The 17194-nt window shown below is 40.2% G+C and overlaps 1 protein-coding gene across 1 annotated transcript in view; it reads right to left on the bottom strand.

Moving 5' to 3' along the window:
- LOC120376040 (putative gastrointestinal growth factor xP4) overlaps positions 1–17194 on the bottom strand; it is a 34235-nt gene that overhangs the window by 2407 nt on the left and 14634 nt on the right. Inside the window, exons 3-10 of the mRNA XM_039496956.1 lie at positions 15339–15485; positions 13801–13947; positions 11656–11802; positions 9526–9672; positions 7746–7892; positions 5071–5217; positions 3295–3441; positions 1672–1818 (exon numbers count right to left, since the gene is read on the bottom strand). Of these exons, the coding sequence (XP_039352890.1) occupies positions 1672–1818; positions 3295–3441; positions 5071–5217; positions 7746–7892; positions 9526–9672; positions 11656–11802; positions 13801–13947; positions 15339–15485 (1176 nt within the window). The remainder of the gene's footprint in view (positions 1–1671; positions 1819–3294; positions 3442–5070; positions 5218–7745; positions 7893–9525; positions 9673–11655; positions 11803–13800; positions 13948–15338; positions 15486–17194) is intronic.

Genomic DNA, 17194 nt, shown 5'->3' with positions numbered 1-17194 from the left:
CAGTGTTTGTTTATAAAGTTCTGCTTCTCTGGGGATAGTCACTGCAAAGGAAGGGAGTGCTAAGAGTGAGATTTTCTGTACTATGTGTGTTGAATTGACCTGTCTGGACTACTGGATATTTATTATTCTTGTCTCACTTGATATTATCATTCATCAACGGGATATAAAGTGTTAATAAATGAACACTAGATGTTATGAGCATGTTACAAACAGGATTAGTGTTATGGATGGGTTATAAACACATCAGTAGAAGTTGTTTATAAGCCACGGTTGTAAACAAACTAATGACCTGTTTGCCGCCAACAAGTTCTAAAAATGGATTTACCCTTGGTAATTTATTAAACCTTTATAAATCATTTATGAATGGAATGTTAATGCAAAGGATGAGCATTAGTCCACTAGCCTTAAAAATTATGTGGTTCCAGTTTAGGCTGCCACCTGAAATACACTCTGGTCATCAAAATCCTGAGAATAAAGTTGAAGTCTGTTGTGCATTAGGGACTAAGGCAGTTTCTGACAAAGATTTGTCTTCACAGATGTACAGATTCACAGGCTGAATGGCCAAAAGGCTCCATTAAAATCTTCTTTGTAACGTAGGCCCTGGACTGTCATCTAGCGATCCCTTCATTGAATCCAATAACAAGCAGAGTGTGGACAGCTATACTTGATTTAAAAGACTGCAAGTGATGAAACATTTACTGCATCTCTTGGTAAATCTCTTTCAGTGGTTAATTACAATCGCTATTCAAAATTCACACCTTATTTCCAGTTTGAATTTTTCAGGCTTCAGTTCCAGCCACTGGATCTTGCTATTCTTTTGTCTGCCAGATTAGAGAAACCTATCACGTTACAGGTGATGCAGAGTGGGAGGGTGACCTGCTGGGTTTCCTGGCCTGAAAAGGGAAACTACATTTTGGGAGAGAGGTTTACTGAGAAGGGACAGAGGCTGCCCATTTACTAACCATTTGCTGACGATGCTTCTAATTATTGGGCATGAGACTACTAAAGGAAAGTTTTGATCATTTCTTTGAACTTTCATTGGTGAAGATACAAATACTATGGTTTCCTATTTGGCAGCCAGTAAGTCTGCAAGAGAACAAAAGTCTGACGTAGGGAGGGAACACTGGAAACCAAGAATATTTCACATTGATACATGGCCTGGCTTTGAGTAGCGAATGAAGCACTAGGGAACACTTTTGATGCTCGCATTAAAGCTGGTCAAAAAAAAATTGTTAAAATGTTTTCCAATAAAAATGTTCATGGAAAACATTTAGATTTTTAATCTAAATAACATTAAATGAAATTTCCTATTGATGTTAACGGGAGCTGGCTCATGCGGTATCTAAGGGTATCCTCTTCACATTAGGCATTATTGGTTATTTTGAGTCAGGCACACATGGTCCACTAAACATGAAATTGGACTACTAATACCAGGACCCAATTAAGGATGAACCACACTGGGCAGCATGTGATACTGTGAGTGTGTATAAGAGAGAAAGATAAGAAAATAAAGGAAGAGCCCATGAGGTTCTGTCAACAGGGAATTTGCCAGCATCACACAAAGCATAACAGAGGCCGGGGAGAAAACGAGAATCATTCTCCACTTCCATTAGTTTCATATATTCAAGTAATGGGATATTTATAGACATTTCATAGATAGAGGTATGTTACCTGTTTTGAGGTGAGGATAGAAACACCAGGGTACATTTGGGTACTTTGCATCAAAACAACATCCCCTCGTTTGGCATTCTTTTACTGAAATGCCTGCATATCCACAGTCCTTTCTTTCTTTTACGTTCATAGCACATTCACCTGTACCTGTTAAAGACAAAGTCCAAGATTTTGTGTATTATCCTATTCATGGTTAGTTTTAAGTACTCTGCTCATTGAAATTTTTAGCTTAATAGCAGTGTCATTTATCTCCTATGCTTTCAAAAGTTGAAATTTATAGCTCTCTCAATATAGAATCCCCCAAATTTAAATATCCTACCAGTAGAAATACCAGGAAATTAAGAAATGAAATCTCAGTTCTTGCAAGTAAAACCTGACAAACTATAATACTGTAGAGTGGGATTTTACAGAGGGCCTTAGAGAGTTGGGTGCCCAGCTCCAATAGTTTAGTGCATAGGAAAGTCAACCGCAGTCAGTAGAGGTGAGTGTTGAAATCTTACTCTTCTCAATTCCAGTGTAATCAACCTTCCAACAATAAACTATAAGTATTGAGCTCCACCCTTCTACTCACAGCGGAACACATGGCCGGATACAGCAGAAATGTGACATGTCATGCCAAATCCAGCACGCTTGAGAGCTCTGCTGCTTCCTTTTCCTGCCTGGAACCTGTACAGCACTGTTTTAACAAGAAAGTTCCCTTTCAGAGTAGTATATCTGCTCCCATGGCTCACACTAAGTCTGGTTTTCTTGAAGACAAATATTGGAGTCATCTTTCTCAATACTGAAATCCAGTTGGCTAACGTAAGACACGGGACTTCCAAACACTCTTTGTTAAAGAAGGAAGCTAAGAGTGTTGGTTTGTAAAGTTCTGCTTGTCTGGGAATAGTCACTGCAGGGGAAGGGAGTGCTAAGAGTGAGTTTTTCTGTACTATGTATGTTGAATTGACCTGTCTGGACTACTGGGTATTTATTATTCTAGTCTTACTTGATATTAAGTTTTCATTTATGCATGGCATATAAAGTGTTAATAAATGAATACTAGCAATTAAGCGCATGTTACAAAGGGGATTACTGTTATGCATAGTTATATACACCTCAGTAGAAGTTGTTCTAATCCAAGGCTATGAATAAACTAATGACCTGTTTGGTTCCAACAGTTTCTAAAAATGGGCTAATGCTTGGTAATTTATTACCCATTTTAAATGATTTATGAATGTATTGTTACTATAAGGAATGACCCTTAGTCCACAAGCCTTAAACATTATGTGGTTTCAATTTAAGTTGCCATTTAACCTGACAAAGTACCCACTCTATCTTTGGCATTATTGGATATTTTGAGTCAGGCACACATGGTCCACTAAACGTGAGATTGGACTAGGACTAGTACAGGGAGCCAATTAAGGATGAACCACACTGGGCAGCATGTGATACTGTGAGTGTGTATAGGAGAGAAAGATAAGAAAATAAAGGAAAAGACCATGAAGTTCTGTCAAAAGGGGATTTGCCAGCATGACACAAAGCATAACGGAGGCCAGGGAGAAAACAAGCATCATTCTCCACTTCCATTAGTTACGTATATTCCAGTAATGGGATAATTATACACATTTCATAGAGGTATGTTACCTTTTTTGAGGTAAGGATAGAAACACCAGGGTACATCAGGGTATTTTGCATCAAAACAACATCCCTTATTTACACATTCTTTTACTGAGATGCCTGCATAACCACAGTTCGTTCTTTCTTTTACCTTCATACCACATTCACCTGTACCTGTTAAAGACAAAGTCCAAGATTTTGTGTATTGGACTATTCATGGGGTTTTTTCAGTACTCTGCACATTCAAATTATTAGCTTAATAACAGTGTCATTTATGTCCTATGCTTTCAGAAGTTGAAATGTATAGCTCTCTCGAAATGGAATCCCCTAAATTTAAACAACCTACCAAAAGAAAAACTGGGAAGTTGTGAAATGATATCTCAGTTCTTACAAGTAAAATCTGATAAACTATAATATCGTAGAGTGGGATTCTGAAGAGGGCCTTAGAGAGTTGTTTGTCCAGCTCTGATTGCTTTAGTGCATAGGAATGTCAACTGCAGTCCGTAGAGGTAAGAGTTGAAATCATGCTCTCCTCAGTTCCAGTGTAATTCACCTTCCACCACTAAACTACAAGGATTGAGCTCCCCCCTTCCACTCACGTAGCAGTGCTGTGACTGGGCTCGGCAGCAGAACACACAGCCGGATTCAGCAGAAATGTGAAATGTCATGCCAATTGGCAGGATGTGATCAAATTATGCACCAATACATTTACTACATGCTACATTATTCTTTATTCTTCATTCTTAATTATATGAAATAAAAACATAAAATCCTACTACTACAGGTCTTCTAAAGACTCTTGGTTAAAGAAGGAAGTTAAGAATGTTGGTTTGTAAAGTTCTGCTTGTCTGGGGATAGTCACTGCAAGGGAAGGGAGTGCTAAGAATGAGTCTTTCTGTACTATGTGTGTTGAATTGACGTGTCTGGACTACTGGATATTTAATATTCTGGTCTTACTTGATATGAAGTTTTCATTTATGCACGGCATATAAAGTGTTAATAAATTAACACTAGCTATTATGCTCATGTTACAAAGGGGATTACTGTTATGGATGGTTATATACACCTCAGTAGAAGTTGTTATAATCCAAGGCTATGAATAAACTGATGACCTGTTTGGTTCCAACAATTTTTAAAAATGGATAATGCTTGGTAATTCATTTACCATTTATAAACCATTTATGAAAGGAATGTTAATATAAAGGATGACCATTAGTCTACTAACCTTAAAAATTATGTAGTTTCAATTTAAGCAGCCACCTGAAATACGTTGTGGTTGTGCGTTAGGAACTAAGGCAGTTTCTGACAAAGATTTGCCTCCACAGAGGAACTGATTCACAGGCTGAATGGCAATGAGAATGATGGTGAAAGTGCAATCTTGGAGGGCTTTGCAACTTGTCACAGCAGCACAGTGTGAGTGAGCACCCCGGCTGGTGGGTGAGAGGGCTCAGTGGTACCCCAGTTCCAGATGACACCCCGGGGGGAACCTGACACAGTACCCTCTCCACATTAGGCATTGTTGGATATTTTGAGTCAGGCACACATGAGATTGGACTAGGACTAGTACAGGGAACCAATTAAGGATGAACGACACTGGGCAGCTCGTGATACTGTGAGTGTGTATAAGAGAGAAAGATAAGAAAATAAAGGAAGAGACCATGAAATTCTGTCAAAAAGAGATTTGCCAGCATCACACAAAGCATAACGCAGGCCGGGGAGAAAACAAGCACCATTCTCCACTTCCGTTAGTTTCATATATTCTAGTAATGGGATAATTATAAACATTGCATAGAGGTATGTTACCTGTTTTGAGGTGAGGATAGAAACACCAGGGTACATCAGGGTATTTTGCATCAAAACAACATCCCCTAGTTTCGCAGTCTTTTACTGAAATGCCTGCATAACCACAGTTCGTTCTTTCTTTTACGTTCATAGCACATTCACCTGTACCTGTTAAAGACAAAGTCCAAGATTTTGTGTCTTTTCCTGTTCGTGGTTAGTTTTCAGTACTCTGCTCATTCAAATTATTAGCTTAATAGCGGTGTCATTTATCACCTAGGCTTTCAGAAGTTAAAATTCATAGCTCGCTCAATTTGGAATCCCCTAAATGTAAACACCCTACCCATATTAAATCTGGGAAATTGAGAAATGATATCTCAGTTCTTACAAATAAAGCCTGTAATATTGTAGAGTGGGATTCTGCAGAGGGCCTTAGAGAGTTGGGTGCCCAGCTCCCATTGCTCTAGTGCATAGGAATGTCAACTGCAGTTGGTAGAGGTAAGAGTTGAAATCATGCTGTCCTCAATTCCAGTGTAATCCACCTTCCAACACTAAACTACAAGTATTGAGCTCCACCCTTCCACTCAGAGCGAAACACAGCCAGATTCAGTAGAAATGTAAAACGTCATGCCAAATCCAGCACGCTTGAGAACTCTGCTGCTTCCTTTTCCTGCCTAGAACCCGTACAGCACTGTTGACAGGAAAGTTCCTGTTGAGAGTAGTTTACCTGCTCCCATGGCTCACACTAAGGCTAAATCTGGTATTCTTGAAGACAATTATTGGAGTCATCTTTCTCAATACTGAAATCCCGTTGGCTAACATAAACATTAAGTTGCAATGAAAAAGAAAAGGAAAAGAATGCCATGATTGTGTATTTTAAAATGCGAACCCTACAACAAATTGGTGACCCTAAAACGGTCTTTTACTGCCTTGAAATCAGCCCAGTTACAGAATCCGGCTGAGGCATCTTTACCAAATGACTCACCAGCCCATTCCTTTCTGCTATTTAAAATGGGTGGCTGGTAGGATATGATCAAATTATGCACCAAGACATGATACTTTATTATTCTTTATTCTTCATTCTTAATTATATGAAATAAAAACATAAAATCCTACTACTACAGGTCTTCTAAAGACTCTTGGTTAAAGAAGGAAGCTAAGAATGTTGGTTTATAAACTTCTGCTTCTCTGGGGATAGTCACTGCAAGGGAAGGGAGTGCTAAGAGTTAGTCTATCTGTACTATGTGTGTTGAATTGCCATGTCTGGACTACTAGATATTTATTATTCTGGTCTTACTTGATATTAAGTTTTCATTTATGTATGACATATAAAGTGTTAATAAATGTATATTAACTATTATGCACATGTTACAAAGGGGATTAATGTTATGGATAGTTATATACACGTCAGTAGAAGTTGTTATAATCCAAGGCTATAAATAAACTGATGACCTGTTTGGTTCCAACAATTTCTAAAAATGGACTAATGCTTGGTAATTAACCATTTTAAACCATTTATGAATGGAATGTTAATATAAAGGATCCTGTGGCACCTTATAGACTAACAGACGTTTTGGAGCATGAGGATAAATGGACACAAATCAGATATTAGGAATGGCAATATACAAAAACCTGTAGGAGAACACTTCAACCTCCCTGGCCACACCATAGCAGATCTTAAGGTGGCCATCCTGCAGCAAAAAAACTTCAGGACCAGACTTCAGAGAGAAACTGCTGAGCTTCAGTTCATCTGCAAATTTGACACCATCAGCTCAAGATTAAACAAAGACTGTGAATGGCTTGCCAACTACAGAACCAGTTTCTCCTCCCTTGGTTTTCACACCTCAACTGCTAGAACAGGGCCTCATCCTCCCTGATTGAACTAACCTTGTTATCTCTAGCTTGCTTCTTGCTTGCATATATATACCTGCCCCTGGAAATTTCCACTACTTGAATCTGACAAAGTGGGTATTCACCCACGAAAGCTCATGTTCCAAAACGTCTGTTAGTCTATAAGGTACCACAGGATTCTTTGCTGCTTTTACAGATCCAGACTAACATGGTTACCCCTCTAATACTTGACAATATAAAGGATGTCCATTAGTCCACTAGCCTTAAAAATTATGTGGACTCAATTTAAGCCGCCACCTGAAATACGTTGTGGTTGTGTGTTAGGAACTAAGGCAGTTTCTGACAAAGATTTGCCTCCACAGATGAACAGATTCACAGGCTGAATGGCAACGAGAATGCTTGTGAAAAGTGCAATCTTGGAGGGCTTGGCAACTTGTCACAGCAGCACAGTGTGAGCCTCAGCAGGTGGGTGAAAGGGCTCAGTAGTACCCCAGTTCCAGGTGACACCCCGGGGGGAACCTGACACAGTACCCTCTCCGCATTGGGCATTATTGGATATTTTGAGTCAGGCACACATGGTCCACTAAACATGAGATTGGACTAGGCTAGTACAGGGAGCCAATTAAGGATGAACCACACTGGGCAGCATGTGATACTGTGAATGTGTATAAGAGAGAAAGATAGGAAAATAAGGAAAGAGACGATGAAGTTCTGTCAAAAAGGGATTTGCCGGCATCACACAAAGCATAACGCAGGCCGGGGAGAAAACGAGTATCATTCTCCACCTCCATTAGTTTCATATATTCCAGTAATGGGATAATTATACACATTTCATAGAGGTATGTTACCTGTTTTGAGGTGAGGATAGAAACACCACGGCACACCTGGGTATTTATCATCAAAACAACATCCCTTATTTACGCATTCTTTTACTGAGATGCCTGCATAACCACAGTTCGTTCTTTCTTTTACCTTCATACCACATTCACCTGTACCTGTTAAAGACAAAGTCCAAGATTTTGTGTATTGGACTATTCATGGTTTTTTTTCAGTACTCTGCACATTCAAATTATTAGCTTAATAACAGTGTCATTTATGTCCTATGCTTTCAGAAGTTGAAATTTATAGCTCTCTCGAAATGGAATCCCCTAAATTTAAACAACCTACCAATAGAAAAACTGGGAAGTTGTGAAATGATATCTCAGTTCTTACAAATAAAGCCTGACAAACTGTAATATTGTAGAGTGGGATTCTGCAGAGGGCCTTAGAGAGTTGTTTGTCCAGCTCTGATTGCTTTAGTGCATAGGAATGTCAACTGCAGTCCGTAGAGGTAAGAGTTGAAATCATGCTCTCCTCAGTTCCAGTGTAATTCACCTTCCACCACTAAACTACAAGGATTGAGCTCCCCCCTTCCACTCACGTAGCAGTGCTGTGACTGGGCTCGGCAGCGGAACACACAGCCGGATTCAGCAGAAATGTGAAATGTCATGCCAATTGGAAGGATGTGATCAAATTATGCACCAATACATTTAATACATGCTACATTATTATTCTTTATTCTTCATTCTTAATTATATGAAATAAAAACATAAAATCCTACTACTACAGGTCTTCTAAAGACTCTTGGTTAAAGAAGGAAGTTAAGAATGTTGGTTTGTAAAGTTCTGCTTGTCTGGGGATAGTCACTGCAAGGGAAGAGAGTGCTAAGAATGAGTCTTTCTGTACTATGTGTGTTGAATTGACGTGTCTGGACTACTGGATATTTAATATTCTGGTCTTACTTGATATGAAGTTTTCATTTATGCACGGCATATAAAGTGTTAATAAATTAACACTAGCTTTTATGCTCATGTTACAAAGGGGATTACTGTTATGGATGGTTATATACACCTCAGTAGAAGTTGATATAATCCAAGGCTATGAATAAACTGATGACCTGTTTGGTTCCAACAATTTTTAAAAATGGATAATGCTTGGTAATTTATTAACCATTTATAAACCATTTATGAAAGGAATGTTAATATAAAGGATGACCATTAGTCTACTAACCTTAAAAATTATGTAGTTTCAATTTAAGCAGCCACCTGAAATACGTTGTGGTTGTGCGTTAGGAACTAAGGCAGTTTCTGACAAAGATTTGCCTCCACAGAGGAACTGATTCACAGGCTGAATGGCAATGAGAATGATGGTGAAAGTGCAATCTTGGAGGGCTTTGCAACTTGTCACAGCAGCACAGTGTGAGTGAGCACCCCGGCTGGTGGGTGAGAGGGCTCAGTGGTACCCCAGTTCCAGATGACACCCCGGGGGGAACCTGACACAGTACCCTCTCCACATTAGGCATTGTTGGATATTTTGAGTCAGGCACACATGAGATTGGACTAGGACTAGTACAGGGAACCAATTAAGGATGAACGACACTGGGCAGCTCGTGATACTGTGAGTGTGTATAAGAGAGAAAGATAAAAAAAATAAAGGAAGAGACCATGAAATTCTGTCAAAAAGAGATTTGCCAGCATCACACAAAGCATAATGCAGGCCGGGGAGAAAACAAGCACCATTCTCCACTTCCATTAGTTTCATATATTCCAGTAATGGGATAATTATAAACATTTCATAGAGGTATGTTACCTGTTTTGAGGTGAGGATAGAAACACCAGGGTACATCAGGGTATTTTGCATCAAAACAACATCCCCTAGTTTCGCAGTCTTTTACTGAAATGCCTGCATAACCACAGTTCGTTCTTTCTTTTACATTCATAGCACATTCACCTGTACCTGTTAAAGACAAAGTCCAAGATTTTGTGTCTTTTCCTGTTCGTGGTTAGTTTTCAGTACTCTGCTCATTCAAATTATTAGCTTAATAGCGGTGTCATTTATCACCTAGGCTTTCAGAAGTTAAAATTCATAGCTCGCTCAATTTGGAATCCCCTAAATGTAAACACCCTACCCATATTAAATCTGGGAAATTGAGAAATGATATCTCAGTTCTTACAAATAAAGCCTGTAATATTGTAGAGTGGGATTCTGCAGAGGGCCTTAGAGAGTTGGGTGCCCAGCTCCCATTGCTCTAGTGCATAGGAATGTCAACTGCAGTTGGTAGAGGTAAGAGTTGAAATCATGCTGTCCTCAATTCCAGTGTAATCCACCTTCCAACACTAAACTACAAGTATTGAGCTCCACCCTTCCACTCAGAGCGAAACACACAGCCAGATTCAGTAGAAATGTAAAACGTCATGCCAAATCCAGCACGCTTGAGAGCTCTGCTGCTTCCTTTTCCTGCCTGGAACCCGTACAGCACTGTTGACAGGAAAGTTCCTGTTGAGAGTAGTTTACCTGCTCCCATGGCTCACACTAAGGCTAAATCTGGTATTCTTGAAGACAATTATTGGAGTCATCTTTCTCAATACTGAAATCCCATTGGCTAACATAAACATTAAGTTGCAATGAAAAAGAAAAGGAAAAGAATGCCATGATTGTGTATTTTAAAATGCGAACCCTACAACAAATTGGTGACCCTAAAACGGTCTTTTACTGCCTTGAAATCAGCCCAGTTACAGAATCCGGCTGAGGCATCTTTACCAAATGACTCACCAGCCCATTCCTTTCTGCTATTTAAAATGGGTGGCTGGTAGGATATGATCAAATTATGCGCCAAGACATGATACTTTATTATTCTTTATTCTTCATTCTTAATTATATGAAATAAAAACATAAAATCCTACTACTACAGGTCTTCTAAAGACTCTTGGTTAAAGAAGGAAGCTAAGAATGTTGGTTTATAAAGTTCTGCTTCTCTGGGGATAGTCACTGCAAGGGAAGGGAGTGCTAAGAATTAGTCTATCTGTACTATGTGTGTTGAATTGCCATGTCTGGACTACTAGATATTTATTATTCTGGTCTTACTTGATATTAAGTTTTCATTTATGTATGACATATAAAGTGTTAATAAATGTATATTAGCTATTATGCACATGTTGCAAAGGGGATTAATGTTATGGATAGTTATATACACCTCAGTAGAAGTTGTTATAATCCAAGGCTATGAATAAACTGATGACCTGTTTGCTTCCAACAATTTCTAAAAATGGACTAATGCTTGGTAATTTATTATCCATTTTAAACCATTTATGAATGGAATGTTAATATAAAGGATGCCCATTAGTCCACAAGCCTTAAAAATTATGTGGGTTCAATTTAAGCTGCCACCTGAAATACATTGTGGTTGTGCGTTCGGAACTAGTTTCTGACAAAGATTTGCCTCCACAGATGAACAGATTCTCAGGCTGAATGGCAACGAGAATGATGGTGAAAGTGCAATCTTGGAGGGCTTAGCAACTTGTCACAGCAGCACAGTGTGAGGGGGAGCCCCGGTTGGTGGGTGAAAGGGCTCAGTAGTACCCCAGTTCCAGGTGACACCCCGGGGGGAACCTGACACAGTACCCTCTCCGCATTGGGCATTATTGGATATTTTCAGTCAGGCACACACGGTCCACTAAACATGAGATTGGACTTTGACTAGTACAGGGAGCCAATTAAGGGTGAACCACACTGAGCAGCATGTGATACTGTGAGTGTGTATAGGAGAGAAAGATAAGAAAATAAAGAAAGAGACCATGAAGTTCTGTCAAAAGGAGATTTGCCAGCATCACACAAAGCATAACAGAGGTCGAGGAGAATACAAGAATCATTCTCCATTTCCATTAGTTTCATATATTCCAGTAATGGGATAATTATACACATTTCATAGAGGTATGTTACCTGTTTTGAGGTGGGGATAGAAACACCACGGCACACCTGGGTATTTGTCATCAAAACAACATCCCTTACTTACACATTCTTTTACTGAGATGCCTGCATAACCACAGTTCTTTCTTTCCTTTACCTTCATACCACATTCACCTGTACCTGTTAAAGACAAAGTCCAAGGTTTTGTGTATTGTCCTATTCATGGTTAGTTTTCAGTACTCTTCTCATTCAAATTATTAGCTTAATAGAAATGTCCTTTATCTCCTACGCTTTCAGAAGTTGAAATTTATAGCTCTCTCGAAATGGAATCCCCTAAATTTAAACACCCTACCTGTATTAAAACTGTAAATTGTGAAATGATATCTCAGTTCTTACAAATAAAACCTGACAAACTATAATATTGTAGTGTGGGATTCTGCAGAGGGCCTTAGAGAGTTGGGTGTCCAGCTCCAATTGCTTTAGTGCATAGGAATGTCAGCTGCAGTTGGTAGACGTAAGAGTTGAAATCATGCTCTCCTCAATTCCAGTGTAATCCGCCTTCCAACACTAAACTACAAGTATTGAGCTCCACCCTTCCACTCAGAGCAAAACACACAGCCGGATTCAGCAGAAATGTGACATGTCATGCCAAATCCAGCACGCTTGAGAGCTCTGCTGCTTCCTTTTCCTGCCTGGAACCCGTACAGCACTGTTTTCCCAGGAAAGTTCCCTTTCAGAGTAGTTTACGTGCTCCCATGGCTCACACTAAGGCTAAATCTAGTATTCTTGAAGACAAATATTGGAGTCATCTTTCTCAATACTGAAATCCCGTTGGCTAACATAAACATTAAATTGCAATGAAAAAGAAAGGGAAAAGAATGCCATGATTGTGTATTTTAAAATGCGAACCCTACAACAAATTGGTGACCCTAAAAACATCTTTTACTGCCTTGAAATCAGCCCAGATACAGAATCCGGCTGAGGCATCTTTACCAAATGACTCATTAGCCCATTCCTTTCTGCTAGTTAAAACAGGTGGCTGGCAGGATATGATCAAATCATGCACCAATACATTTAATACATGCTACATTATTATTCTTTATTCTTCATTCTTAATTATATGAAATAAAAACATAAAATCCTACTACTACAGGTCTTCTAAAGACTCTTGGTTAAAGAAGGAAGCTAAGAATGTTGGTTTATAAAGTTCTGCTTCTCTGGGGATAGTCACTGCAAGGGAAGAGAGTGCTAAGAGTGAGTTTTTCTGTACTATGTGAGTTGAATTGACCTGTCTGGACTACTGGGAATTTATTATTCTGGTCTTACTTGATATGAAGTTTTCATTTATGCATGGCATATAAAATGTTAATAAATAAATACTAGCTATGATGCGCATGTTACAAAGGGGAGTATTGTTATGGATGGTTATATACACGTCAGTAGAAGTTGTTATAATCCAAGGCTATGAATAAACTGATGACCTGTTTGCTTCCAACAATTTCTAAAAATGGACTAATGCTTGGTAATTTATTAACCATTTTAAACCATTTATGAATGGAATGTTAATATAAAGAATGTCCATTAGTCCACTAGCCTTAAAAATTATGTGGGTTCAATTTAAGCCGCCACCTGAAATAGGCTGTGGTTGTGCGTTAGGAACTAGTTTCTGACAAATATTTGCCTCCACAGATGAACAGATTCTCAGGCTGAATGGCAATGAGAATGATGGTGAAAGTGCAATCTTGGAGGGCTTTGCAACTTGTCACAGCAGCACAGTGTGAGGGGGAGCCCCGGCTGGTGGGTGAGAGGGCTCAGTGGTACCCCAGTTCCAGGTGACACCCAGGGGGATCCTGACAGTACCCTCTCCACATTGGGCATTATTGGATATTTTGAGTCAGGCACACACGGTCCACTAAACATGAGATTGGACTTTGACTAGTACAGGGATCCAATTAAGGGTGAACCACACTGGGCAGCATGTGATACTGTGAGTGTGTATAAGAGAGAAAGATAAAAAAATAAAAAAAGAGAACATGAAGTTCTGTCAAAAGGGAATTTGCCAGCATCACACAAAGCATAACAGAGTCCGGGGAGAAAACAAGCATCATTCTCCACTTCCATTAGTTTCATATATTTCAGTAATGGGATAATTATACACATTTCATAGAGGTATGTTACCTGTTTTGAGGTGAGGATAGAAACACCATGGCACACCAGGGTATTTGTCATCAAAACAACATCCCTTATTTGTGCATTCTTTTACTGAGATGCCTGCATAACCACAGTTCTTTCGTTCTTTTACGTCCATACCACATTCACCTGTACCTGTTAAAGACAAAGTCCAAGGTTTTGTGTATTGTCCTATTCATGGTTAGTTTTCGGTACTCTGCTCATTCAAATGACCCATTAGCCCATTCCTTTCTGCTATTTAAAATAGGTGGCAGGCAGGATATGATCAAATTATGCACCAATATATTTAATACATGCTACATTATTATTGTTTATTCTTCATTCTAAATTATATGAACTACAAACATAAAATCCTACTACTACAGGTCTTACAAACACTCTTGTTTAAAGAAGGAAGCTAAGATTGTTGGTTTTTAAACCTATGCTTCTCTGGGGATAGTCACTGCAGGGGAAGGGAGTGCTAAGAGTGAGTTTTTCTGTAATATGTGTGTTGAATTGACCTGTATGGACTATTTGATATTTATTATTCTGGTCTTACTTGATATTAAGATTTCATTTATGCATGGCATATAAAGTATTAATAAATGAAAACTAGCTATGATGTGCATGTTACAAAGGCAGCAAAGAGTCCTGTGGCACCTTATAGACTAAAAGACTATTGGAGCATGAGCTTTCATGGGTGAATACCCACTTCGTCGGATGTCATGCATCTTTGCTGCTTTTACAGATCCAGACTAACACGGCTACCTCTCTGATACATTAGAAAGGGGATTACTGTTATGGATGGTTATATATACCTCAGTAGAAGCTGTTATAATGCAAGGCTATAAATAAACTGATGATCTGTTTGGTTCTAACAATTTCTAAAAATGGACTAATGCTTGTTAATTTATTAACCATTTTAAACCATTTATGAATGGAATGTTAATATAAAGGATGCCCATTAGTCTACTAGCCTTAAAAATTATGTAGTTTCAATTTAAGCCGCCACCTGAAATACGTTGTGGTTGTGCGTTAGGAACTAGTTTCTGACAAAGATTTGCCTCCACAGATGAACAGATTCTCAGGCTGAATGGCCACATGAATGCTGGTGAAAGTGCAATCTTGGAGGGCTTTGCAACTTGTCACATCAGCACAGTGTGAGTGAGCACCCCGGCTGGTGGGTGAGAGGGCTCAGTGGTACCCCAGTTCCAGGTGACACCCAGGGGGATCCTGACAGTACCCTCTCCACATTAGGCATTATTGGATATTTTGAGTCAGGCACACATGAGATTGGACTAGGACTACTACAGGGAACCAATTAAGGATGAACCACACTGGGCAGCATGTGATCCTGTGAGTGTGTATAAGAGAGAAAGATAAGAAAATAAAGAAAGAGACCGTGAAGTTCTGTCAAAAGGGGATTTGCCTGCATCACACAAAGCATAACGGAGGTCGGAGAGAAAACAAGCATCATTCTCCATTTCCATTAGTTTCATATATTCCAGTAATGGGATAATTATACACATTTCATAGAGGCATGTTACCTGTTTTGAGGTGAGGATAGAAACACCAAGGTACATCTGGGTATTTTGCATCAAAACAACATCCTCTAGTTTCACATTCTTTTACTGAAATTCCTGCATAACCACAGTTCGTTCTTTCTTTTATATTCATAGCACATTCACCTGTACCTGTTAAAGACAAAGTCCAACATTTTGTGTCTTTTCCTGTTCGTGGTTAGTTTTCAGTACTCTGCTCATTCAAATTATTAGCTTAAAGGCGGTGTCATTTATCTCCTATGTTTTCAGAAGTTAAAATTCATAGCTCGCTCAATTTGGAATCTCCTAAATTTAAACACCCTACCCATATGGAAACTGGTATTCTTGAAGACAAATATTGCAGTCATCTTTCTCAATATTGAAATCCCGTTGGCTAACTTAAGACACAGGAATTACAAACACTCTTTGTTAAAGAAGGAAGCTAAGGGTACGTCTACACTACGGGACTATTCCGAATTTGCATAAACCGGTTTTGTAAAACAGATTTTATAAAATCGAGTGCGCGCGGCCACACTAAACACATTAAATCGGTGGTGTGCGTCCATGGTCCGAGGCTAGCGTCGATTTCTGGAGCGTTGCACTGTGGGTAGCTATCCCGTAGCTATCCCATAGTTCCCGCAGCCTCCCCCGCCCCTTGGCATTTCCGGGTTGAGATCCCAGTGCCTGATGGGGCAAAAATCATTTTCGCGGGTGGTTCTGGGTACAGCCTCACCCCTCCCTCCCTCCCTGATAGCGGCAGACAACCGTTTCACGCCTTTTTTGCTTGGTGAACCGTGCAGACGCCATAGCACAGCAAGCATGGACCCTGCTCAGCTCCATACCGCAATCGTAGATGTTTTAAACACCTCGCGCACTCTCGTGCAGTATATGCTGAACCAGGACCTTCGAGCCGAGGCGAGTAAGAGGCGGATACGGCAGCGCGGCGATGACAGTGATGAGGACGTGGACACAGAATTCTCTCAAACCGCGGGCCCCGGCGCTTTGGAGATCCTGATGGTAATGGGGCAGATTCTATCCATTGAACGCTGATTTGGGGCCCGGGAAACAAGCACTGACTGGTGGGACCGCATTGTGTTGCAGGTGTGGGACGATTCCCAGTGGCTGCGAAACTTTCGCATGCGTAAGGGCACTTTCATGGAACTTTGTGACTTGCTTGCCCCTGCCCTGAAACGCCATAATACCAAGATGAGAGCAGCCCTCACAGTAGAGAAGCGAGTGGCGATAGCCCTGTGGAAGCTTGCAACGCCAGACAGCTACCGGTCAGTCGGGAATCAATTTGGAGTTGGAAAATCTACTGTGGGGCTGCTGTGATGCAAGTAGCCAAAGCAATCACTAAGCTGCTGCTACGAAGGTTGTGACTTGGGAAACGTGCAGGCCATAGTGGATGGCTTTGCTGCAATGGGATTCCCTAACTGTGGGGGGGCAATAGATGGAACCCATATCCCTATCTTGGCACCGCAGCACCAGGGCACCCAGTACGTAAACCGGAAGGGGTACTTTTCAATGGTGCTGCAAGCACTGGTGGATCACAAGGGACGTTTCACAAACATCCACGCGGGATGGCCAGGGAGGGTTCATGACGCTCGCGTATTCAGAAGCACTACTCTGTTTAAACGGCTGCAGCAAGGGACTTACTTCCCAGACCAGAAAATAACAGTTGGGGATGTTGAAATGCCTGTCGTTATCCTGGGGACCCAGCCTACCACCTTGATGCCATGGCTCATGAAGCCATACACAGGCAGCCTGGACAGTGGTCAGGATCTGTTCAATTACAGGCTGAGCAAGTGCAGAATGGTGGTGGAATGTGCATTTGGCCGTTTAAAGGCTCGCTGGCGCACATT

Source organism: Mauremys reevesii, linkage group 1 (genome assembly GCF_016161935.1).
Source record: "Mauremys reevesii isolate NIE-2019 linkage group 1, ASM1616193v1, whole genome shotgun sequence".
Taxonomy (NCBI): Eukaryota; Metazoa; Chordata; order Testudines; family Geoemydidae; genus Mauremys; species Mauremys reevesii.
This window is presented reverse-complemented; position numbering and strand designations above follow the sequence as displayed.